The sequence below is a fragment of the Diadema antillarum genome, unplaced genomic scaffold, assembly GCF_040938485.1.
Source record: "Diadema antillarum isolate AM-2024a unplaced genomic scaffold, OU_Dant_1.0 scf00000001, whole genome shotgun sequence".
In the NCBI taxonomy this organism is placed as follows: Eukaryota; Metazoa; Echinodermata; class Echinoidea; order Diadematoida; family Diadematidae; genus Diadema; species Diadema antillarum.
In genome coordinates, this window is record NW_027270890.1 from 4,661,373 (window position 1) to 4,680,840 (window position 19,468).

At 37.5% G+C, this 19,468-nt stretch overlaps 1 protein-coding gene across 1 annotated transcript in view; it reads right to left on the reverse strand.

Moving 5' to 3' along the window:
• The window catches only part of LOC139724028 (SID1 transmembrane family member 1-like), a 130,017-nt gene extending 119,873 nt beyond the window's left edge, over window positions 1-10,144 (reverse strand). Inside the window, exon 1 of the mRNA XM_071635264.1 lies at window positions 9,963-10,144. Coding sequence (XP_071491365.1) covers window positions 9,963-10,118 — 156 coding nt within the window. The 5' untranslated portion in view covers window positions 10,119-10,144. The remainder of the gene's footprint in view (window positions 1-9,962) is intronic.
• Between the last annotated feature and the right edge of the window lie 9,324 nt (window positions 10,145-19,468).

The following is a 19,468-nucleotide window of genomic DNA, read 5'->3' on the forward strand; positions in this document are numbered from 1 at the left end:
ACAATCTGTTGGAGCAAAAGAGGCTAGACTTTTTTTACACTGAAACAGATGACTGACGAACCAAAAACATCAGTGACTGCACCATTGTATTAAAAAAATACAATTCATTCATGAATCAATAGTTTGAAAGAATAATAAAATGAAGTATAAAGCCAGTCAATACATCAACACAAAATGGGGTATAACCCTAAACTACAGCCTTATTTGAGTCTGGTTTGAAGACTACCATGTAGCACTGTAAATAATATTGGACAGGTGAGCTCTGTAAGGCGGTGCATGGAGGTGGATCCACCTCCCTGGGTGGTGGAAAGCCTCTTTTCTCACTCACTCCCTAGCAGAGAAGACTTCACTGACTGTTAACCCTGTCTGTGCCAGTGACTTTGTACAGTGTGCACAGCATTATGGGGTTTTCTGATACGCCAATGAGCACTCATAGCACGTAAAGGGTTAAAAATTGTAACAATCCAGAACCTGATTATTTTCTAATTAACATGCTGGCCTTCAGTCTCCATTCATTCAAAAACAGGGCATAATTACATGTTTTTGTCTTGTAATAACTAAGTATGTCTCAAACATTTTCCAGGAAAATTAGCAGAAAGAGATGTCCAGTGTGTAGCTCCCCTTTTTACCCAATAGATGACCCCAAGTTAATGATTGGTAGTATGTTGAAACTGACAGCATATTGAAGCTCATATCAAGTCATCCATCAGTGTGTCCTGTTAGAAGTCTTGAGGACCCGTCTGGGTCAATGAGCCAAGATGTCACACACTGTGTAGCCAGATTGCCTGACTCACTTGGCTTGATGAAATGTCATCATTCATGCACAGAATCCTCCTGACAGAGCTTTTCTCTCCCCTCAAACTCCTCATACAAACCCAAAATGCATATTAGTTTGTGTGTGTGTGTGTCTGTGTGTGTGTGTGTGTGTATGTGTGTGTGTGTGTATGTGTGTGTGTGTGTGTGTGCTAACTGAAGGGGTAAAAGGGAATTTGCTCGTCCTGCTCCTCCTTTTCCTCCTCATTCTCGTCCTTCTATTTCTCCTTCTCCTTCATCTTCTTCTTCTTCTCCTTCTTCTCCTCCTTCCTGTATTGTGCAGAACCTCCTGAGGATAATCACATCTATGTAGCACAACTGGGAGTAGAACGTTTTGAGTCATGTGATCAACACAGCTACTACAACTTACAAGATGCTCAAAAAACATCATTTTTATGAGTTTCCAGGTGCATCAGAGAGGTCAAACTTCCATATGACCTGTCGAAATGTCTGACTAATCTGTTGTTATCTTTGCTTTAATTCCGAACAACTTGTAAGTTTTGCAATAAATTCATCTAAAAATAAAAGAATACTAATAAGCATCCTGGTCAAGCATCAAACAGGAAGGAGGTTTGAACAACACTCATGGTATAGATTTTTTTTTCCATTTACCTACCACCATTGTTTCCTGTCATTGCTGCAAACTGTAATATATACCACATATACTGACAAACAAGCTCGTGACATTGTAAGCCATTAGGAGGCTGTTTGTGTGATATGACAGAGAGCATTACAGTGTCTGTGGAAATGAGATTTGGGCTTTTAACTTTTTGCGAGATATGAAAAAAAAAATCTTATGAAATAGTACATAGCATACCATTCGAAGAGGAATTCAAAGTTTTTTTGCGTAAAATCACTTTTGGATTGGCTGAAATATCCAAAAACAAAGTAAAACAAAGCAACCATAATGAAAGACGGGTTCCACCTTTTATTAGAATCGCTCTGCTTTGGATATCTAAGCCATTTCAAAACCAATTTTCATTGATCAAATAAACATTGAATTCTTCATGGAATTACATGCTCTTTCATATTTCATAAGAGGTTTCTCATTATCTCACCAAAAATGTTAGAAACGTGAAGTTAGGTCTCAACCAACTACATACAATTCTTTTAATAGAGAATACAGACTGCTTAAATGAGACAAGTCACACCAAATCTGATCACTTGTTTTCATCAACCTGTCAGCTGAGTGGAAGACCGCACTGGGTCTCCTAGCTAGAGTCATTAGGGAGAGCTCCCCCAGTATAGTCCTGTTCAGGGGTGGATCCAGTTAGGTGCCTTTACAAAATTAAAGGGGGGCACAAGAACCCCCCCCCCTCCATTTTTCTTTTAATTTCTTTTGTTTTCACAAAAGATGAAGAGGGGGAGCGCCCCGTGCGTCCCTCTCTGGATCCGCCATTGCTGTCTCTACATAAAGTGTCCTTCGTTGATGATCAGTGAACGCCTGACTAGCTGCACTCTCTACACATGGTCACTCTCAGCATAATTAGCCTTTGATGAGAATATGTCTGTCTGCTGCATAGAGTCTTGTGAGGAAGACTTTAGCTCCTTTCACTTCAAGCCCTGATTAGTCAAGATGCCAAGCCTAAATCTCATCCTTACAGCAATACTCATTCTCCTTTCTACATCAATAGGGACAGTGCCTAATGGAAATGATAAATGTACCTCGGAAGTAGAGAGAAACAAAAAACAATAAGTGAAAGCTGGATTGAAAACAGTTTAAGTTTACAGTTATCTAATTACAAGAATTCCCACATCCAACAATGCACCTGATTTCATAAATGCTTGAAACTGACACTTTTTTTTTTCGCTTAATATGTCATTGAAGTTTAGAGCATGTTGAGAGATGTGTTTACAGTCTGCACTCAAGAGATCTCTAGGTTTATTGGTTTCATATAATCCATTAGATATAAGTATCAGTCAATTAGTGGATACACTATGTGTAGCAATACATGGTTACTAGAATACTAGGCTAAGACAGCTATAGTTTCATACATTCCAATAAATCATACTGTTGAGTAACTCAAGTTCACTTTCGCAATTTCCGAATTTCCTTGGAAGTATATAGTGACCCTGATCGCCTATTGACTATTCCCTTGATAAAAATCATGTTTTGATTTACTAGATTTTCTATACAAAGTTGTGTCAAGTCACTAGAACCTATAATTGCATATCATGTCCAGCTACTGCTAAGTGCTAAGAGTAAAAGACCCAAACTTGTATGCAGGCCAAGTGCTCAGTGCTAGTATTCATTAAGTTAGACAGAAAACACTGACATGTCTTTGTTTTCATTATTCACACACAGTTTGGAGGAGTACATGAATCATGGAAACCACAGAAAATTCACTGTTAATCAAGAGAAAGTTATCTTCCTATGAGCATTGGTCGCTTTGGTTTGTTTCGTTTTGTATTGTTTTCTAAGATGGGACCATTCTATAGATAAACCCATCACACACCTAGATCATTCTGTTTGTGATTTAACACACATTTCATCTCTTCCGCCCTTACTCTGAGTTAGGCTATAATCAAACTTGTCACATTCAATCCCACCTCTAGTCATGCCTACACTATATGTTTGCCTCAATTCAATCAAGTTTTATTGGAATAGGCCTTACAAACTCTGGCAACATGGTCTTCAGCAAAATATGTACACACTTGTAATGTAAAAATCAACAAATGAATCATAGCACATGATTCTTTTCATCTCTGACCTTTGAACTTTGATTGGTAAAATATCTCAGTTTCTTTTATACTGCAATGTGGTGAGAAATGGATTCTTGATCTGTACACATGGTCTGTACACACAGCCAGTCGAATAGATATTGAGCTGTTGAGTTAACAGCTGCAGTATACAGTTGTAGTATGACAGCTGCTCTTGAACTCTGGGAATGAGGATTCTATTCAAATTATTCCACACACCATACAGGTGGTTTGTTTAATCGCCTGAACACTAAATGTACAACATATTTCTAATTAGTAATGATTGCATTATTATAGTGGAATTAATCTAACTATTGTGGTGAATGCAATTAATGTAGCATTCCTCCCATGAATGTTCTCAAATTTCCATCATACTTCATGCTAAAACAATTAATTCAGACTAAATTCAATGATGGTCATTAATTAAATAAGCTGTCTCCTAACACTGCAATTTAAGTTTAATTTTGGGATGCAAGCAGCATTTTGATCTTAATTGCATTTCAGTCCGCCAAGTTTTCTCATTTTTTTTTCAGAAATGATTTTAGTATAAAAAGATTTTCTGTGCTAGAGGTGGCATTGCATTCCGTGTAAAACATTTCATTCACTATCACTAGATTTAATGTCAGTATGTTTGGAGGCTTGTTAATCCTTTATGTACTCTAAGTGCATTTACATTGACACAGAAAACCCAATACTTAGTGTGGTATACACTGTCCAAAGTCCCTGGCATTGAAAGGGTTAACACATTGTTCACCTGCCCTTTAGAGGTATCAGATCTGTAAATATGTCACTGATCTAAGTCTTGCGAGATTCCTTGTTGGTATGCAAGTGAGTTGTGACACACACTCTCCTTGGTAATACTATACCATACACCAGCCTCCTAAGTTTGTATTTTTAACTCCAACTGGTTTCTATATGAAATATGATCACCACAAGGTACAAGTACAAGTACTATCTCATGATCACCACGCACAAGGTACTATCATACATACCACGTGGATGACCAGGTAAGAAAAAGGGAAGAAGTTGTCTGTATACTCAGTAAGTTCACTGCCTATTGTAGCTAAAACCACTTCCTGTAGTTTCCCATCTCAACCATTTCCTTTTCAAAAATGAAAGTAAGTACCAGTATGCACTAAACTTCATTCATTTGGTTCTCTCTAACAATTTGAAACAGAAACTAAAGAAGAAGTAAAATTGGTGTATTTTCACTTTCCAGTGAGAAGAAAATAGAGCTAACTTTCAAATCATAATAAAAACAGGAGTAAACATACCAACTCGTATACCGACTAATGTTCGATTCAACTGCCTTGAATCACATCACCCTTTAAATGTTTGGGGTTTTTTTTAGTTTGTTTTTTTTTCAAAAATGGGATGTCTGAATTCGTTCAGTGTGTGTGGTGATCATCCCAATCAATAGAGGTCTAGTGAGTATGTGCCTTAAAGTGTGCCAAGTATATGGTGTGATTGCCCTATTAGTCCCACACATAGCAGTTCTAGTTTGTTTGATGTGATGAAACCAACTTTCGGTTTAGTTCACATGGTCTGAAGTAATTCTAGTTGACTTCAGGAGGCAAACCCAGCAGCAAACACAAACAAACAAACTTTTGGGGAGCAAGAAAGCAACAGTGCCATAATGAATTCCTGCCATTTTAGAACACAAGGTTAGAGTCAAACATACACTTAACCTGAACATTGAGGACGAGTCCCGAGTACACTCGGGAAGGTGTCTATGGGAAATGCGTGTTGTAGCAAAATCAAACCGTTCTCAACGGGTTAATACCTTAACAATATTAACATGAACTTAACAGAAATCACATTAAAATTGTTATTTTATGCACAACACAAAGTACAAAGCAGGCAGCTCTATAGGGTAAAGCCTGTAATTACATGTTCGTGGTGACCATTGCACGGTCCCTGGAATTCCCTGGCAAAGAATACTCGTAATCAAGAACCTGTGCACACCGTGACCACTTCAATATGAAATGTGACCAGTGGCCAGAAACAACAGATTTGGTGGTATGACCGCCAGTGACCTAGCGGTGCACCACAGCAAAGCTTGACCCTAGCCTTAGCCTACAAGTTGCACCACACATGCCACTAAAACTTGTAGGTTGTCCATGCATGGCTACAGTGAATTGTGATTGTTTGGCAGGCAGAACAATCATAACAAAAGCCAATTCTATAATCCACCTTGAAAACATCTGTGAAGAGGCCCCCCATCACTGAAATATTTAATTGCTGACAAAATATCTTCTGCTCATGCCATGATGCACCAAAATTGGGACCCTGGTCTCTGAATGCAATACTTAATCACAACCAAGATGTGAGCAAAATTCATTTTGTCCAGACTCAATCAGGTAAACATGTTTGTCCAAAGTTTAATATGTTTGCAACAATGTCCCATTTGATATCAATTTTTTAGTGGTAAAGGTGATAAGCACAATCACGGTATGCAATCATGACTTTCTCACTTTAAAAAATTGTAACTTCTAAAAGAATGCACCAACTGACTTAAAAATTCACATGCAGCATGCTAAGACATCAGTAGGCCCTAATCACATGTGGTAAGACAATAGCTAATTTCTTCTCATTTACTGTTAATTATTGAAGGTTAATTACCAAAAAGTCCCCCAAAACCCACGTAATGCGTCAAAAAAAGCGTTTTACAACTTACGTAAAATCAAGATTTGAGGTCCATATTTTAAGTCTACCCCTATGTGTTTGGTATCAAATTAATGGATTTTTTCCTGGCATTGCTTGCATACAATAAAAAACAGTGGTTCTTTCAGCTGGAGAAAGTTATAAGGTCTGAAGTCCCATCCTGGTAGGAGTGTAATGCTAGCTTATTTTTGTGACATTGTGACCTTTTAACCCATGCTGTACAGCTATACATGGAGAAACAGCTTATTTTTCTGCTTTTCCTGAAAGTACTGAAGACACACTACAATATGGTGCGCTGTTTGCCAATAAATGTTCAGCCAGTTTTGAGTTTTGAGCCATTTTCAAATGCTGAGTAAAATAAGTGCAGCCGTTTTTCAGTATTTTCAGTGAGGTATATCCTAATTTGACTACTTTAAAGACTCTTTTCCCCTTATTGAATATCCTTGTTTTTTAAACCATGAATTGTACATAATGTAGAAATCTATTGTGTGAAAATCTTAGCAAATTTGAGCAATAGGAACTTATTTTTTTATATTTTTACAAATTGCTGAGCATAAATAAGTGCGATACACGCCCATGTTATACTGCATGAAGGTCATATGATAAGTGTTCAGTGTTCAATTTCAATGCTTGTTCAATTTCTAAAGATATCATTCAATAAGCAAAAACATAGCATTTTGGCTTAATATGTCATTGTTTGACTGTCACAGCTTGGATATCAACTCAAGTCATCATAAATCTCACATTCATTCTTCTATCTGTGTTTACAAATATGAGAATTGATCTAAACACTGTGCGCACATTCAAGGTCGATGAAAAATATAATATCTTCCAAAGTACCAGCCCTAATTTCATAAAAATTTGTAATAATGGCCACTATATGTCTGTTACCTATTCCTGAAAGTTTCGCCTCTTCACTCTTTGGCAAAAGTGAAATATGATAAAATATGTAAAAGTGGTTTTATTTGAATTCAAAATAATGCCTACAAAATTGATCATCCATTTCGAGAAGTGAAAATATGAAATTCATTCATATTTTGTGATATGTCATGGCTATGTGCTGGTGGTGAATGAAAGAGATATTTATCAGGAATATCTAACAGCATGATCAGATGAAAAAAACATTCTCCTTTTTTTAAATGAATTTTTCCAATATATTAGTCATTTCAATGTAATTCGACACCCCTAATTTAAATGCTAATTTATGCGCAGTTTAATGCAAAATTTTGACTCGTTCTTTACATGAAATGAAAATTTGAACACTCAGCTACAACAAACAACAAAAAAAGCATTTTCACCAAGTTTTTTCATTTTTGCCCTGTTACACAATTGCATACCCTGATTGTGCTATTGACCTAAAATCAAACCATAAATCTTTTTTGCATTGTGGCACCTAGATTCTGTAAACACTTTACTTATTTATAAGAATCTGACAGACAGCGTGTATTGACCGTCTGGGTCAGAAAAAAAAAAAGATCGAGACACAATTTCTATACGTAGAGACTATTAAATTGTACTGGACAGTTAAAGATAATAAAAAGTTTTGGTACCTCAAAAGCTTCCCTGAATTTCCTTGTCTTGGTTTGTGTTTCGGGTTAAAGTACGTTGTCTGTGAGAATTACTCGCCCCAAAGTGCTCTCATGTCTTAGTAATCATGCAATAATGGTTTCGTACCAGAGCAGACGCTGTACAGCGTCGATAAATATTGTACGAAACCACTGACTGCGACCAGCAGCGTGCAGCCCATTGTACGCATAGCTAACTGCGACCAGCAGCCCCATACGCAGAGCGTAATGGGGCTTCGCATTGTAGCATTCAGGATCATGACAGAATTAGTATCGCGGGTAAATGTCAACTTAAAATCCAAAAATGTCTTCGATTTGAAGACTTACCAATTAAGGTGAAGTATTGAAAACAGGCTTCGAACAACGTATGGTTCTGCCAATAGTCCCTTTCTGTTCGAATTGATGACTGAATGTGACTCGGTCGAGAGGACCTTGGGAGAGCTACATACACTGGATACTATGGCCAGCGCATGCGCACACAAACATCTTATCCGTTCATGGATTTGAAATTTGTGCTGTGTGATGTGTTCGCAGGCACTGGCTGTAGTATTCAGTGTACTGTATGTAGCTCTCCTAAGGTCCTGTCGACCGAGTCACATTCAGTCATCAATTCGAACAGAAAGGGACTATAGGCAGAACCAAACGTTGCCCGAAGCCTGTTTTCAATACTTCAACTTAATTGGTCAGTCTTCAAATTGAAGAATTTATGGGATTTTAAGTTGACATTTACCCTGCGATACTAAATCTGTCATGATCCTGAATGCTACAATGCGAAGCCCGATTACGCTATGCGTATGGGACTGCTGGTCGCTATGCGTATGGGGCTGCTGGTCGCAGTTAATTGCATGATTACTAAGACATGAGAGCACTTTGGGGCGAGTAAGTCTCACAGTGTTAGTTATATGAAAGGTACTTTAACCTGAAACACAAACTAAGACAAGGAAATTCAAGGACACTTTTGAGGTACCAAAACTTTTTATTATCTTTAACATTTCCCATCCATGTACTTTTATAATGATTACTTTCTATGTGGTATTGAGTTGCTTTGTATTCATACAGGACATAAAGTCATATGAAAGTGATCACAATGGTAAATATTTTATAAACCTGTCTATTGAGAACACCTGCCTACCATTGTAAATTCTGTGTTTGGTTATAAACTCATCATTAAATGACCACTTTTCTCCCTTTTTGGTCTGTCTTTGACTTGTAAACTGGTTTGCCTGTATTTGAAATTACTAGCGTAGGTTCTAATTTTCATATAACGTTTGTCTTGAAGCTTGACCAATCTTAGTCTTAAGATTGGTCTGTATCTTGTCTCAGGGATAATGTTCCGCAGAGCCTACTCATAGTACCAGGTATGTCTTACTTAACTCTTCCTATTAAAATGGGCTATCAAATATTATGAAGGGTTGTAAAAGTCAAATAAGGATTTTTTTTAAAAAACTCCTCCAGACAGACAGATTTTTCTGTCTACATGTATCTGGCCTTGCTTGAGGCTTGCTACTGTTTCGGAGGATGCTACGTGATGGGGATGTCTAAAGATGGGATCCAGTCCTCCATTGTCTTAATCATGAAGAAAGAGTTCTCATTATCATGATTCGTATCATAAAAGAAAACTCTGAACAACGAAGCACTTTAAAATGGTTCTTAATTCTTGACTTAGATATCTACGTAGCACCACTCAGAATATCAGATCGGGGCGCCAACCAGGCAAAATACCTTAGTTTTGGGTAAACTTGGCAAAAGCTGGTAAACTCAGCCCCCAGCGCGCATGTTACAACTATCTATAATGCGCGTGCTGGGGGCTGAGTTTACCCGCTATGCCGAGTTTACCCATGGATAACTACGGTACCTTGTCCTAAGTTGCCTCCAACACAATAAACCCAGTTAGATAAAACAGAACAAAAACCACCATCACCACAAACAACAACAACAATTTAAAAACAAAAACAAAAAATGCATTGACAAGGAACTTTGTTTCGGTTACTAGCCTGCTACAGACAGAAGATATCATACTACAACAAGCCACTTTAACTTTAGTAGCTGACATCTCTGACTGACATGACAGCTTGATACAGACTGATAAACAGAGAAGTTATAATACAGAACCAGAGAACCGAGTACTGTAGTTGCAGTGGCTTTAGCAGCTGTTCCGTGCCGTGCTGATGAAGGCATCTAGGCAGCTAGTGGCAGGCGTGTCATGTGACAAGGTCCTACCTTTGAGACATTGTGTGTAAACGTGTACTCCATGGTCGCAGCAGACGAAACGGTCCCGTTATAGATCACGTTGAAATCTGCGTTGATAGCTGAAGAAAACTGAACACCGAACTGCAGCAGTACCCCGATACACACTACAAGCTGAACCGGTCCCATTTTGACTAAAAGTCGGTTTTGAAAGGGGAGTTTGCAACGATGTTGTATGAAACAAAACACGAGCTACAGAAAACATACGTCCACTATTGTATTGTTGTGCATATCTACGTAGTAATACGTGTGTGTGCGTATGGTGCCCCGCAAGTGGCGGACAATCCAGTCAGCGAGCGAGAGCACAAGTGTTTACGTGTTTACTGTATGCTGCCCTCTAGTGGGGATCGCGCGAAAACGTTGATGAAGAAGGGGGAAATCCCCGTTACGTTTCTTTCTCCGTTTATGATACGGCCTGGGGCCCGGCGACAATAGTAGCATTCAAACCGATTCCACGAAACCCTATATCAAAGCCTATACATGACATCATATGTAGTACATATGCAGTACAAGTATACTCTACTAAGAGGGTTAATGGGAGAGGAAAATTAAGAAAAGAAGAAGAAGAAGAAGAAGAGGAAGAAGAAAATCGAGTCGTGGTTCCAAATCATATTTTGGTAACTTTTTGCATGGCTTCATGAAGTCACAGTGCAGCCGCTCCATTTTAGTTCATTGTGAGAAAATGTAGAGAGTAATATATACCAAACAAAACAGTAGAAGTTAAACCGACTATAAAGATGGAAATAAGATTTCAAAGTTTCTAATGCTTTCACCAAATGCATGCATGTAGACACGATGAGTTAATAATGCAATGGCTTCACAGACTTCCTTTTGGCCTGAAAGCACACAAATCTTAAGAGTTTCCTTTCTTACTACGAAGAGAAAAAAGTAACAATTTCATCCATGAATATCATAAAACGATTGTATAATTGCGAAGAAACAGTATAAGGGGAGATGTAGCTGTAGCTGCACAAAATCATTCAACAAATTTATGATTTAATATAGCCTTTATGCAAGAGTCAAAGCGGGGACGGGGGCAGATGTGAAGCAACGACTTCTTCACTTCATGCATGTGTCATTTAACACTCAAACGTGATTATAACCAATATCAGTCTAAAATTCCTAATCTGTCTTATTTTGGTCTGATATGAATAGAAGTTCTATTCATCTATTTGAATGATTTTAACAGTTATTGAAGTACATTGGAAAAAAAAAGTGTGTTATTTCTCTTTTAGCGACATTTTGCCCGTGCTGTCGTTCAAAGCCAGAAAGGACAGATCGATGGGGCTCCCTCTTGCCTCCATGGTACCATGGATACCACTCAATTCACTTCGCATTTCGATCTTTGCAGGTGGAGCATACTGGCTGCCTAAAGTTATGACAAGGTACTTATGGGAAGAGTTTTTTTATAATCTTGTCACTCCAGGACTGATAATCGCCACTGGTTATGGTGAAGAAAACATAACTGATATTTATTATAAACGATGGTTATGGTCCGCATTCCTCAGGTGATGGCTTGCAGTGCATTGTCTTGATCGACAACCAATCAAACCGAGAAAATTAAGAAATGGTTGTCTCAGAACTTGAATTTGTGAGAATTAAGAAAGAGTAAACTGTGTTCTATGGTGGCCTAGTTGATGGAGGATAATGGCTTGGGTTGATGAGACTAGGATTCTACTGTCACTCGTTGCCAGTGTCTACTGATATCATCTATTCTTCTGTCTGTCCACTCTCTATGATCCAATATCGTCATTTATCATCGATTCATATATGCTTCACTATCCTCTATGGCGAAGTTTGTTCCCTTCTTCGTTTTTCTCTAATCTCTGTTTAGATCTGTCCTTTCTATTCAATGCATAATTTCAGACTACATCCACTCTCTCGGTCTCATTTCACCTTTTCCCAAACACTCCTCATCAACATTTATCCACTCTTAGAACTACTCCCACCCTCACCCCTCATCACATCATCCTTTCTCAGGCTCATTTGAAGTTCGTTAATTTGAAAGGTTATTACTCCATAAAGCGAAATAAGGTTCGTTGATCTTCGAGGTCGTAATTCAGAAACACACATATTCCGTACAATGTATATACATAGATGTTTGTCAATTCGAAAAATTGCAGGGTTTGTTTATTCGAACATTTCAGGCATTATTCCGTAGGTTCGATATGCCATGGTTTCTTTAGTCCAAAAATGAATTAAGGTTCGTTATTCCCAAGGTTCGTTAGTCTAAAAATGAAGTAGGTTGTTTATTCCGAAGGTTAATTAATCCGAAAATGAAATAAGGTTCGTCAGCATGAAAATAGAGAGAGAAAAAAGAAATGTGCGTACTAACAAACCTTCGAAAATATAATATTAATTGTTTCGTTTTTGGATGAACGAACCTTCGGAATAACGTATGCTCGTGTGTATGTTTATGAAACCGAAAATAAAACTCATGTGTAATTACATCCCTTAACATGTGACATTACTCGCAACTACATCATTTAATTTATTCAATAACTTTGTTATCTGATGTCTCATTTGATACAATTTGTACAGTCCTGTTACCTGACATTACTCTGTTTGTCACATGAAAGTTTGACATGGTGCTGAATTCAAGATCTGACGAGGAATACCCCCGCCCCCTCCTCTTTCTCTCTCCCTCTCACTCTCCTTCTCTCCCCCTCTGAGACCGACCTGGAATCGGAAGTCTCAGGCTGAAGAAAGTGTGGAGCTGTGGTGTGATTAGAAATCCTCTCTGCTTTGCTCCTTATTCTTATTAAGTTATAAGATACAAATTGAAAGACACGTGGATGAAGTCAATCAAGTTTAGCAAGCTGAAGATTGAACAATTTACTCATGTACACAGTGATTGGCTTGTTTGTTTTATATGGTTTAACGACCCCAAATTTTAAACATGCAAAGTTTTTCTCAGCAGTTACTGTAAAGCTCACAATTTTAATCCACTTAGTATGAATCAATAATGTTTAAGAATGATACGCTGCATATCACAGACAAGATTCACGTAAAGAAGAATAGAAACTAATAAACATCGCAAAATTGTGTCGACGTATCCTCACAAAGGATGAATTTACACCTTAACTTCAAAGCAGAAATAAGCAGCAATACATGCTTATTTGACTCAACTTTTGAAAAAGTTCCTACACTTCAGAATTTGATGTTAATGCAAAATCATGTTCTGTAAAAGTCAACAATGTACGGGCATATATTCATAATTCCTGAGGAAGATACTCATGTCATATTTCACTGACTTCTCTTCTCACGAAAGAAAATAAAGCGTTTGTACGTTTGTAGGTCATGGTTCACATGCAGTGAGTAATCCGTGTGTGCTTCCAGAGAAAAAGAGTAATCTAGGATTTTTCTCTCTTCCCTTTCAAAATACGGCCTTCCAAAGCTTGACAGGAACTTGGCACTGGTAGGGCCTATACATTAATGACGACTGTACTTTGCACGTTCCGCATCCACTAGACTTTATCAAGCTGACTGTTGAAAAATGTTCTTTTATAAAAGCAATTTCATCTGTTTCATTGACGTACTCAGATTTATGACTATTTTGATTAGAACTAATGATTTCATTTGTACACTAAGATACAATGATTTCATTAATTTACATTGAGATACATAAAGCAATACTGTAACTGACAAAACAATGAAACTGAATGAATTGCGCTGGACATTTTTACTCGGACACCTGTCGGAGTGTGTTCGAAATAATATTTGATTGCTATACGTAAAACTTAGCCACTGTTAGATTTTGACAACTTTGTGAAATTATTCCATCTCCATGCGGAAAAGTAACACATGCTTCAATGATTTAACAGCTAATTTCAATAAAACAACCAAGCAAACAAACAAACCAATACGAAATCACAATATTGTGTTGCGCAGCAACGTTAAGCTAGAGTCAATGAATCGTCGTGAATTTAAACTTACTATCACAATTTGAGACAGTGAGATCAGACAATAATCAGATATTACGTGCCCGACAAAATGTTATGATGTCATGTCAAGGTTTAGGCCCTACTGATATTAGGCCCTGATTTGTATTCTAGATCTAGTGTTGATCGGTTGAGTATCCCTTTCTTCGATCATTCTATTGTATGCTGTGGCAAGTACACATAAATTGTTATGGGGCGGGGGCTGAGCATGTTATACTTTAGGCATGGAGAACAATTTCCTTTCTTAGATACAAGTCACTCTCGATGTCCCTGAGCTATTTTGATAAAGTCTGTAGAAACCAGTGAAATCCAATTTATTAAGTTTCCAGTCAATCCAGAAATAGAACTAAACTGGCATGCTGCCAAAATAACGGCATCTTTGAAGATAACTTATAGATATGAGAACGTGTGATTAAAAGTCATATTAACATGCTGTGTTATAAGCAAATGATCGCTGGGTGAACGACGTTCTAAAAAGACGGGAAAATAATCAAATCATTGCAGTGAAATCACGGATGGAACTCAAGAGGGCGGGCTAGGGGATTAACTGAGGTTGATGAAACAGAGCAGCTGCTTTTAAAATAATAAGAGTTCGAACAATTTAGTTTGGCGGAATGCAGTCTCCTCGACACATCGTCGACATCCGCGTCGGCGTCGTGCCCGTCATCGCGGTGGTCGTGGTCTCTGTAGTCTCATCCCTGGTTGTTGCAACAGTGGTGGCTGCTGTGGTTGTAACGGTAGTAGTGGTTGCTATGGTAGTCGAGATGGTGTTCGAAATGGTGGGCGAGCTTGATGTCGATGTTGGCTCATGTTCTTCTGAGGAACTACTTTCGCTGACACTCTTTACGTCATCTCCGTAGTCATCTCCGTAGTTGTCTTCGATCTGGCGTTGATGACGTCCAGTGGGTACACCTTATGGAAACAAAAAATGTTTTGAAAGAAAGATATTATTCAGGCTCAGGTTTGAGTTTCTTCAGTTTGTCTCCCTCTCCCTTTTTCCGACATGTTTGTTGTTACAGATCAGCAGTTGCGATCTTAACAAATTTTCATTTGTAGAGGGAGACAAACTGAAGAAACTCAAACCTGAAAAAAACTGTTTTGTTTTATTTCAAGGGGTTCTTATATAATGAAATGACACACAACTCTTATATGCTTGTATTTATAATTAACAGACTCTTCAATGTTTATTGTCATTTTTATACAACTAAGCTGATGGGATTATTTGATAAAAGTATTCAGATTTCTGGTAGTTTTTATTATGATATATGTACCTCTTCCCTCCCTCAGCAAAGTTTTTTTAATGCATCCTTACATATGAATAATCAAGCTCAGTGAATACATGTATTGCTCTTTTCATTACGTTCTTTTCATAATGGCCTAGTATGGAAATAGACAGTACATTCCCTTAAAAGGAACGCAAACCCACTCATACGTCATAACCTGTAGTAGTCTCCTCATCCACCGGTTCCAACACCAAAATTTTAAAAATTATCAATTTTGCATCGATTGTCCGATTTTCCTCAAACTTTCACCGATGTGGTCTACTAATGTTAATGCTTTTACTCAATCCACATTGCTCTTTGGGTTTGAGTTCCCTTTAATGGTATAGAAAATCAGGATTGAGTGTTAATGGAGTGTATCAGCTCAAAATAGATCGCGTGATCTTTTTTTTTTTTTGTATTATTATTCTTTTACTTCATGAGTACATTACTATTCTACGAACATTATCCAGACAGGTTTTGACATTTTTTCAGGAAAAAAATAAACAAGGATAATTATGAAGCTGATAAATTTCCTTTGGAAGAGGAGTGTAACTGAGTACTCCTTGCTATATGCAATTTGACACTGCAAAACCATATAGCTTTTCACAATACACTTACACTAATCAAAATCTAGACTGTACTGTTGAAGCCAAACTTGAAGCTGGGAAACTGGAAACTGAGTCACACTGAAAGTATTTTAAGAAAGACCCTTGCCTCAGAGTTAAATCATCATACATCGATGGAAACCTATGATATTGATATTTCAGAACAATCGAATATATCGTGGCCAAAATTAAACTAGCAAAGTACTAGTAACTGTAGAATCATCGACAGTTTCTTTTACGATAGACAATTCACCTTGTGTTAATCCAAGTAATAGAATCCAGAGAAAGAGCAGCGGGCAGCAGAGTTTCATCTGAAATTCAAACAAACAATGTGACAGAAAATGTTAATATAAATTATGATATTTGGCGTACTACTTGTGACTAATCAATCACTATTTCACAATGGTCTGTGTCACGTTAATTCCAATAATAGTGCGCGATCCAAACATGGAAATACGTCATTAGATTCTTATGTCTGAACTGTGCGCACGACATCATTTAACCAATTGCTCAAAACAGTGTGATCACTGGTGATGATGAATATTACAGGAAATATTGTCAAACACACTCAGCCTTTTCCGCTAGGTGGATCAAAAACTCTATATCTTTCATTGATATATGCCCTCAGACATGTTAGATGGAAACTTTTAAATAGACTGTTGCTATAGCAACCACAGTAATAACTCTTTAGAGCATATCAGAGGCAAAATAATGTCAGTTATGGGAGAGTAGTGCCAGAGAAATAGAATTCAGAACAATACCCCTTCACATGTAATATCAGTAAAAATCAATAAAACAAACACACAAACAAATCTATGTATTTGTGTTCGAGTGTGATTTCAGATTGTGAGGACCTGTTTCGAGTTTGCTATAGCAGAGGTTGCTGCCTTAATATGCAAGGCACTTTGAACTCACTCGCAAGGCCTTTTGATTTAAAAAATTTTCAAGATATCATTTTTCATGCAAAAACGGTGTAATTCAGTTTTATCACAAAACATCCTACCATGAAAGAAAAATTGCAATAAAGCCTAAAATATAAGGAGATACCTTTGTTTTCTCAATAAACCATTTCTGTAGACGGTTTAGTCTGGAAACATTTTTATTGTAACTATCGTTCACATTTTATATATTTAACAATACTAAACATCGATTATACTGGTTCAAATTCTTACATTGGTTGTTTCTATCCCTAACTTAATTTCATAACTATTAATTTAGAAGCATTAATGCTGGGTTTTTGTTTCACCTGCACCTGCCTTTAATGACATTTTTCACACGTCACAATACAAAATGTCACTAGTCGCAGCTTTCTGCTGATATCGATTGTTTTATTCTGACGAAAGTTGGCTCTCAGGGACGTCATTCTGAAAATGCTATATTCACGATTTCTTTTTTTCCATTTTCCTTTGTTATTGCGCTAGAATCGAAGCAAATTGAAGTCGTGTTTATGTGTGCTTTAATTTGTCATTTCATGATAAAAAAATGACAAGAAATTAATAATCGACTGAATGAGATAGGCTTTCAAATCATACAGTGTCAATACTGTGTAATAATCATTCTGCTGTAACTATTCAAATACTTTCACTTAACCGTTTCCCTTAATCACATTACGAAGCAAAGTTAATATCAATGTCTGAAATATCCCAGTATCTTCTGTATATAGTTCTCATTACAATACTCGGCAGCATTCCATAAAATTTCCGAATTGTAATACAGTGCGATATTAGATAGTAAATAGTATACAGGGTGAAAGCTCATATTGCAAGCTAAAGAATTATCAGGGCTTTTGTGTGTGTGTGTGTGTGATGAACGATTACCGTAAACGTACTTACAGAATAGTGCACACGAATCATATAATATCACTTTTATGTTTTAGGTTGTAGAATGTAAGATATTTTCTCAAAATTTCAACCAGAAAAGTAGCCGCGGATTAGGAATGACCATGTGATGAAGTGGTTCGAGTACGTGGCTTTTTTTCTTTCGGAATGAAATTCCATCACATAGAAAACAATGTTTGCGTAATTCGTAAAACACTTACGGTTTGGCGTTCAGGTTTCTCCAATAATCCTGTCATACGCAGTGCACCATCCTGGTGGAATCTCTTTAATTATGCAGACTCAGACGAAGTTCAATGGATTTATCCTTTCTCAGAAACATTTCACTCCAAACAACCAACAGTGAACATTCATGTATCACTTTATGCTGAAAATCACGGGGTTTTACTGTGATTATTTAAGTCGATTGGTGACCTTATTTGGATCCAATCACTACGCACTGAGTAGATCCACTGGAGGCCACTGGAGTAATCATGACTATGTCCGTTTTATGGTCGTGGTCGTACACTGAATACGCGTCTTTGGTGAGTTTGCCCCCCCCCCCCCCCCTTCCTCCCCCTCTCTCGTGTTGGGAGGGAGAGAGAGGATTACCTTCCTTGCCAATAGCTTGGCAAGGATCGTTAGTTCCCATAGCAACAACAAAAACAATGGAATCTGTTGAAAAATATGATTGCTTCATTTTTCTAAATCAGCTGTGAAAAGTCATCATGTCGTCTAATGATTTTCTTTTGTTGTTGTTTTTTCTTGTCAAGCCGCTATTCAAGGCCACTTGGCATGTCTGCCTCATAATGACAGATCCTTGGATTCTGTCGGTTGCCATTAAGACGATAGTCACTCGCGGTCAGGTTTATAGATAGTTCTATGTGATGTTAAACCGTTATTGCCTTATATATACTGTTTGGAAATTATTACTGGATAGGGTTACACTGGGTCATGTTTTGTTATTCGTTGACAGATTAAAATGCCAAATAACTCTCATACTTGACCTATAAAACTCTAAAATCATTAATTTGGTGACCACAGCCTAGCAACTGTGAATCCCCCTTTAGTAATGAGACTCATCTTTACGGAATCATTGCAACCCTAAACTCACGTACGAAAAAGGACACAGTTATTTTCTTCAATGCAGGGTAGAATGTCCATTTTACGTTGTCTTGTTTACATTCGTTTCTGTTACAAAAGAAAATTAAATAAATGTTTTGGTAGGAAAATGAAAATGAATTTGAATTGAATTCAACTGAATTGACGAATCCGACATGAGACGTTTCATAATGTAGTACATGTACTGTATGAGACATTTCCCGTAGAGATGTAAAATTTTATGTGCATTATGAGACAGCCAAGAGCGAACTATTGAAGATCTTGCTGCACCAAGGCGCTAAATCCATAGAAATATGATGGATTTAGCGCCTTTTGGAAGCAAGGTCTCCCTTTCTCTCTCTTTCTCTCTCTCTTTCTCTCTCTCTCTCTTTCAATTTCTCTCTTTCCCCATTTTTTCTCTAGAATGAAATGAGAGGATAGAATGATTTTCCCGCAGAGACTCAAAATGTTGAGCGTTTTGTGAGACAGCCACTAGAGAGCTGCGTTACATATATAGGCCTAGTACATGTATTACTAAAGGAGGGTTTCCGCCCATGTTTGCTCTTCACTAAAATAGTAGGTCATGTGAGGGTATTAAGCTAATCTCAATACAATGTATTGGCAATGATTCTTACCACTTTATCTCGTTTCGTCGCGTAGGAAAACCTAAACATTTAGATTTGGATTTCCTTGGTCTAGGGCCTTGATGAAGGCGACTGAACTTTCTGATGGTTCATGTTCCTTTATAACAAACAT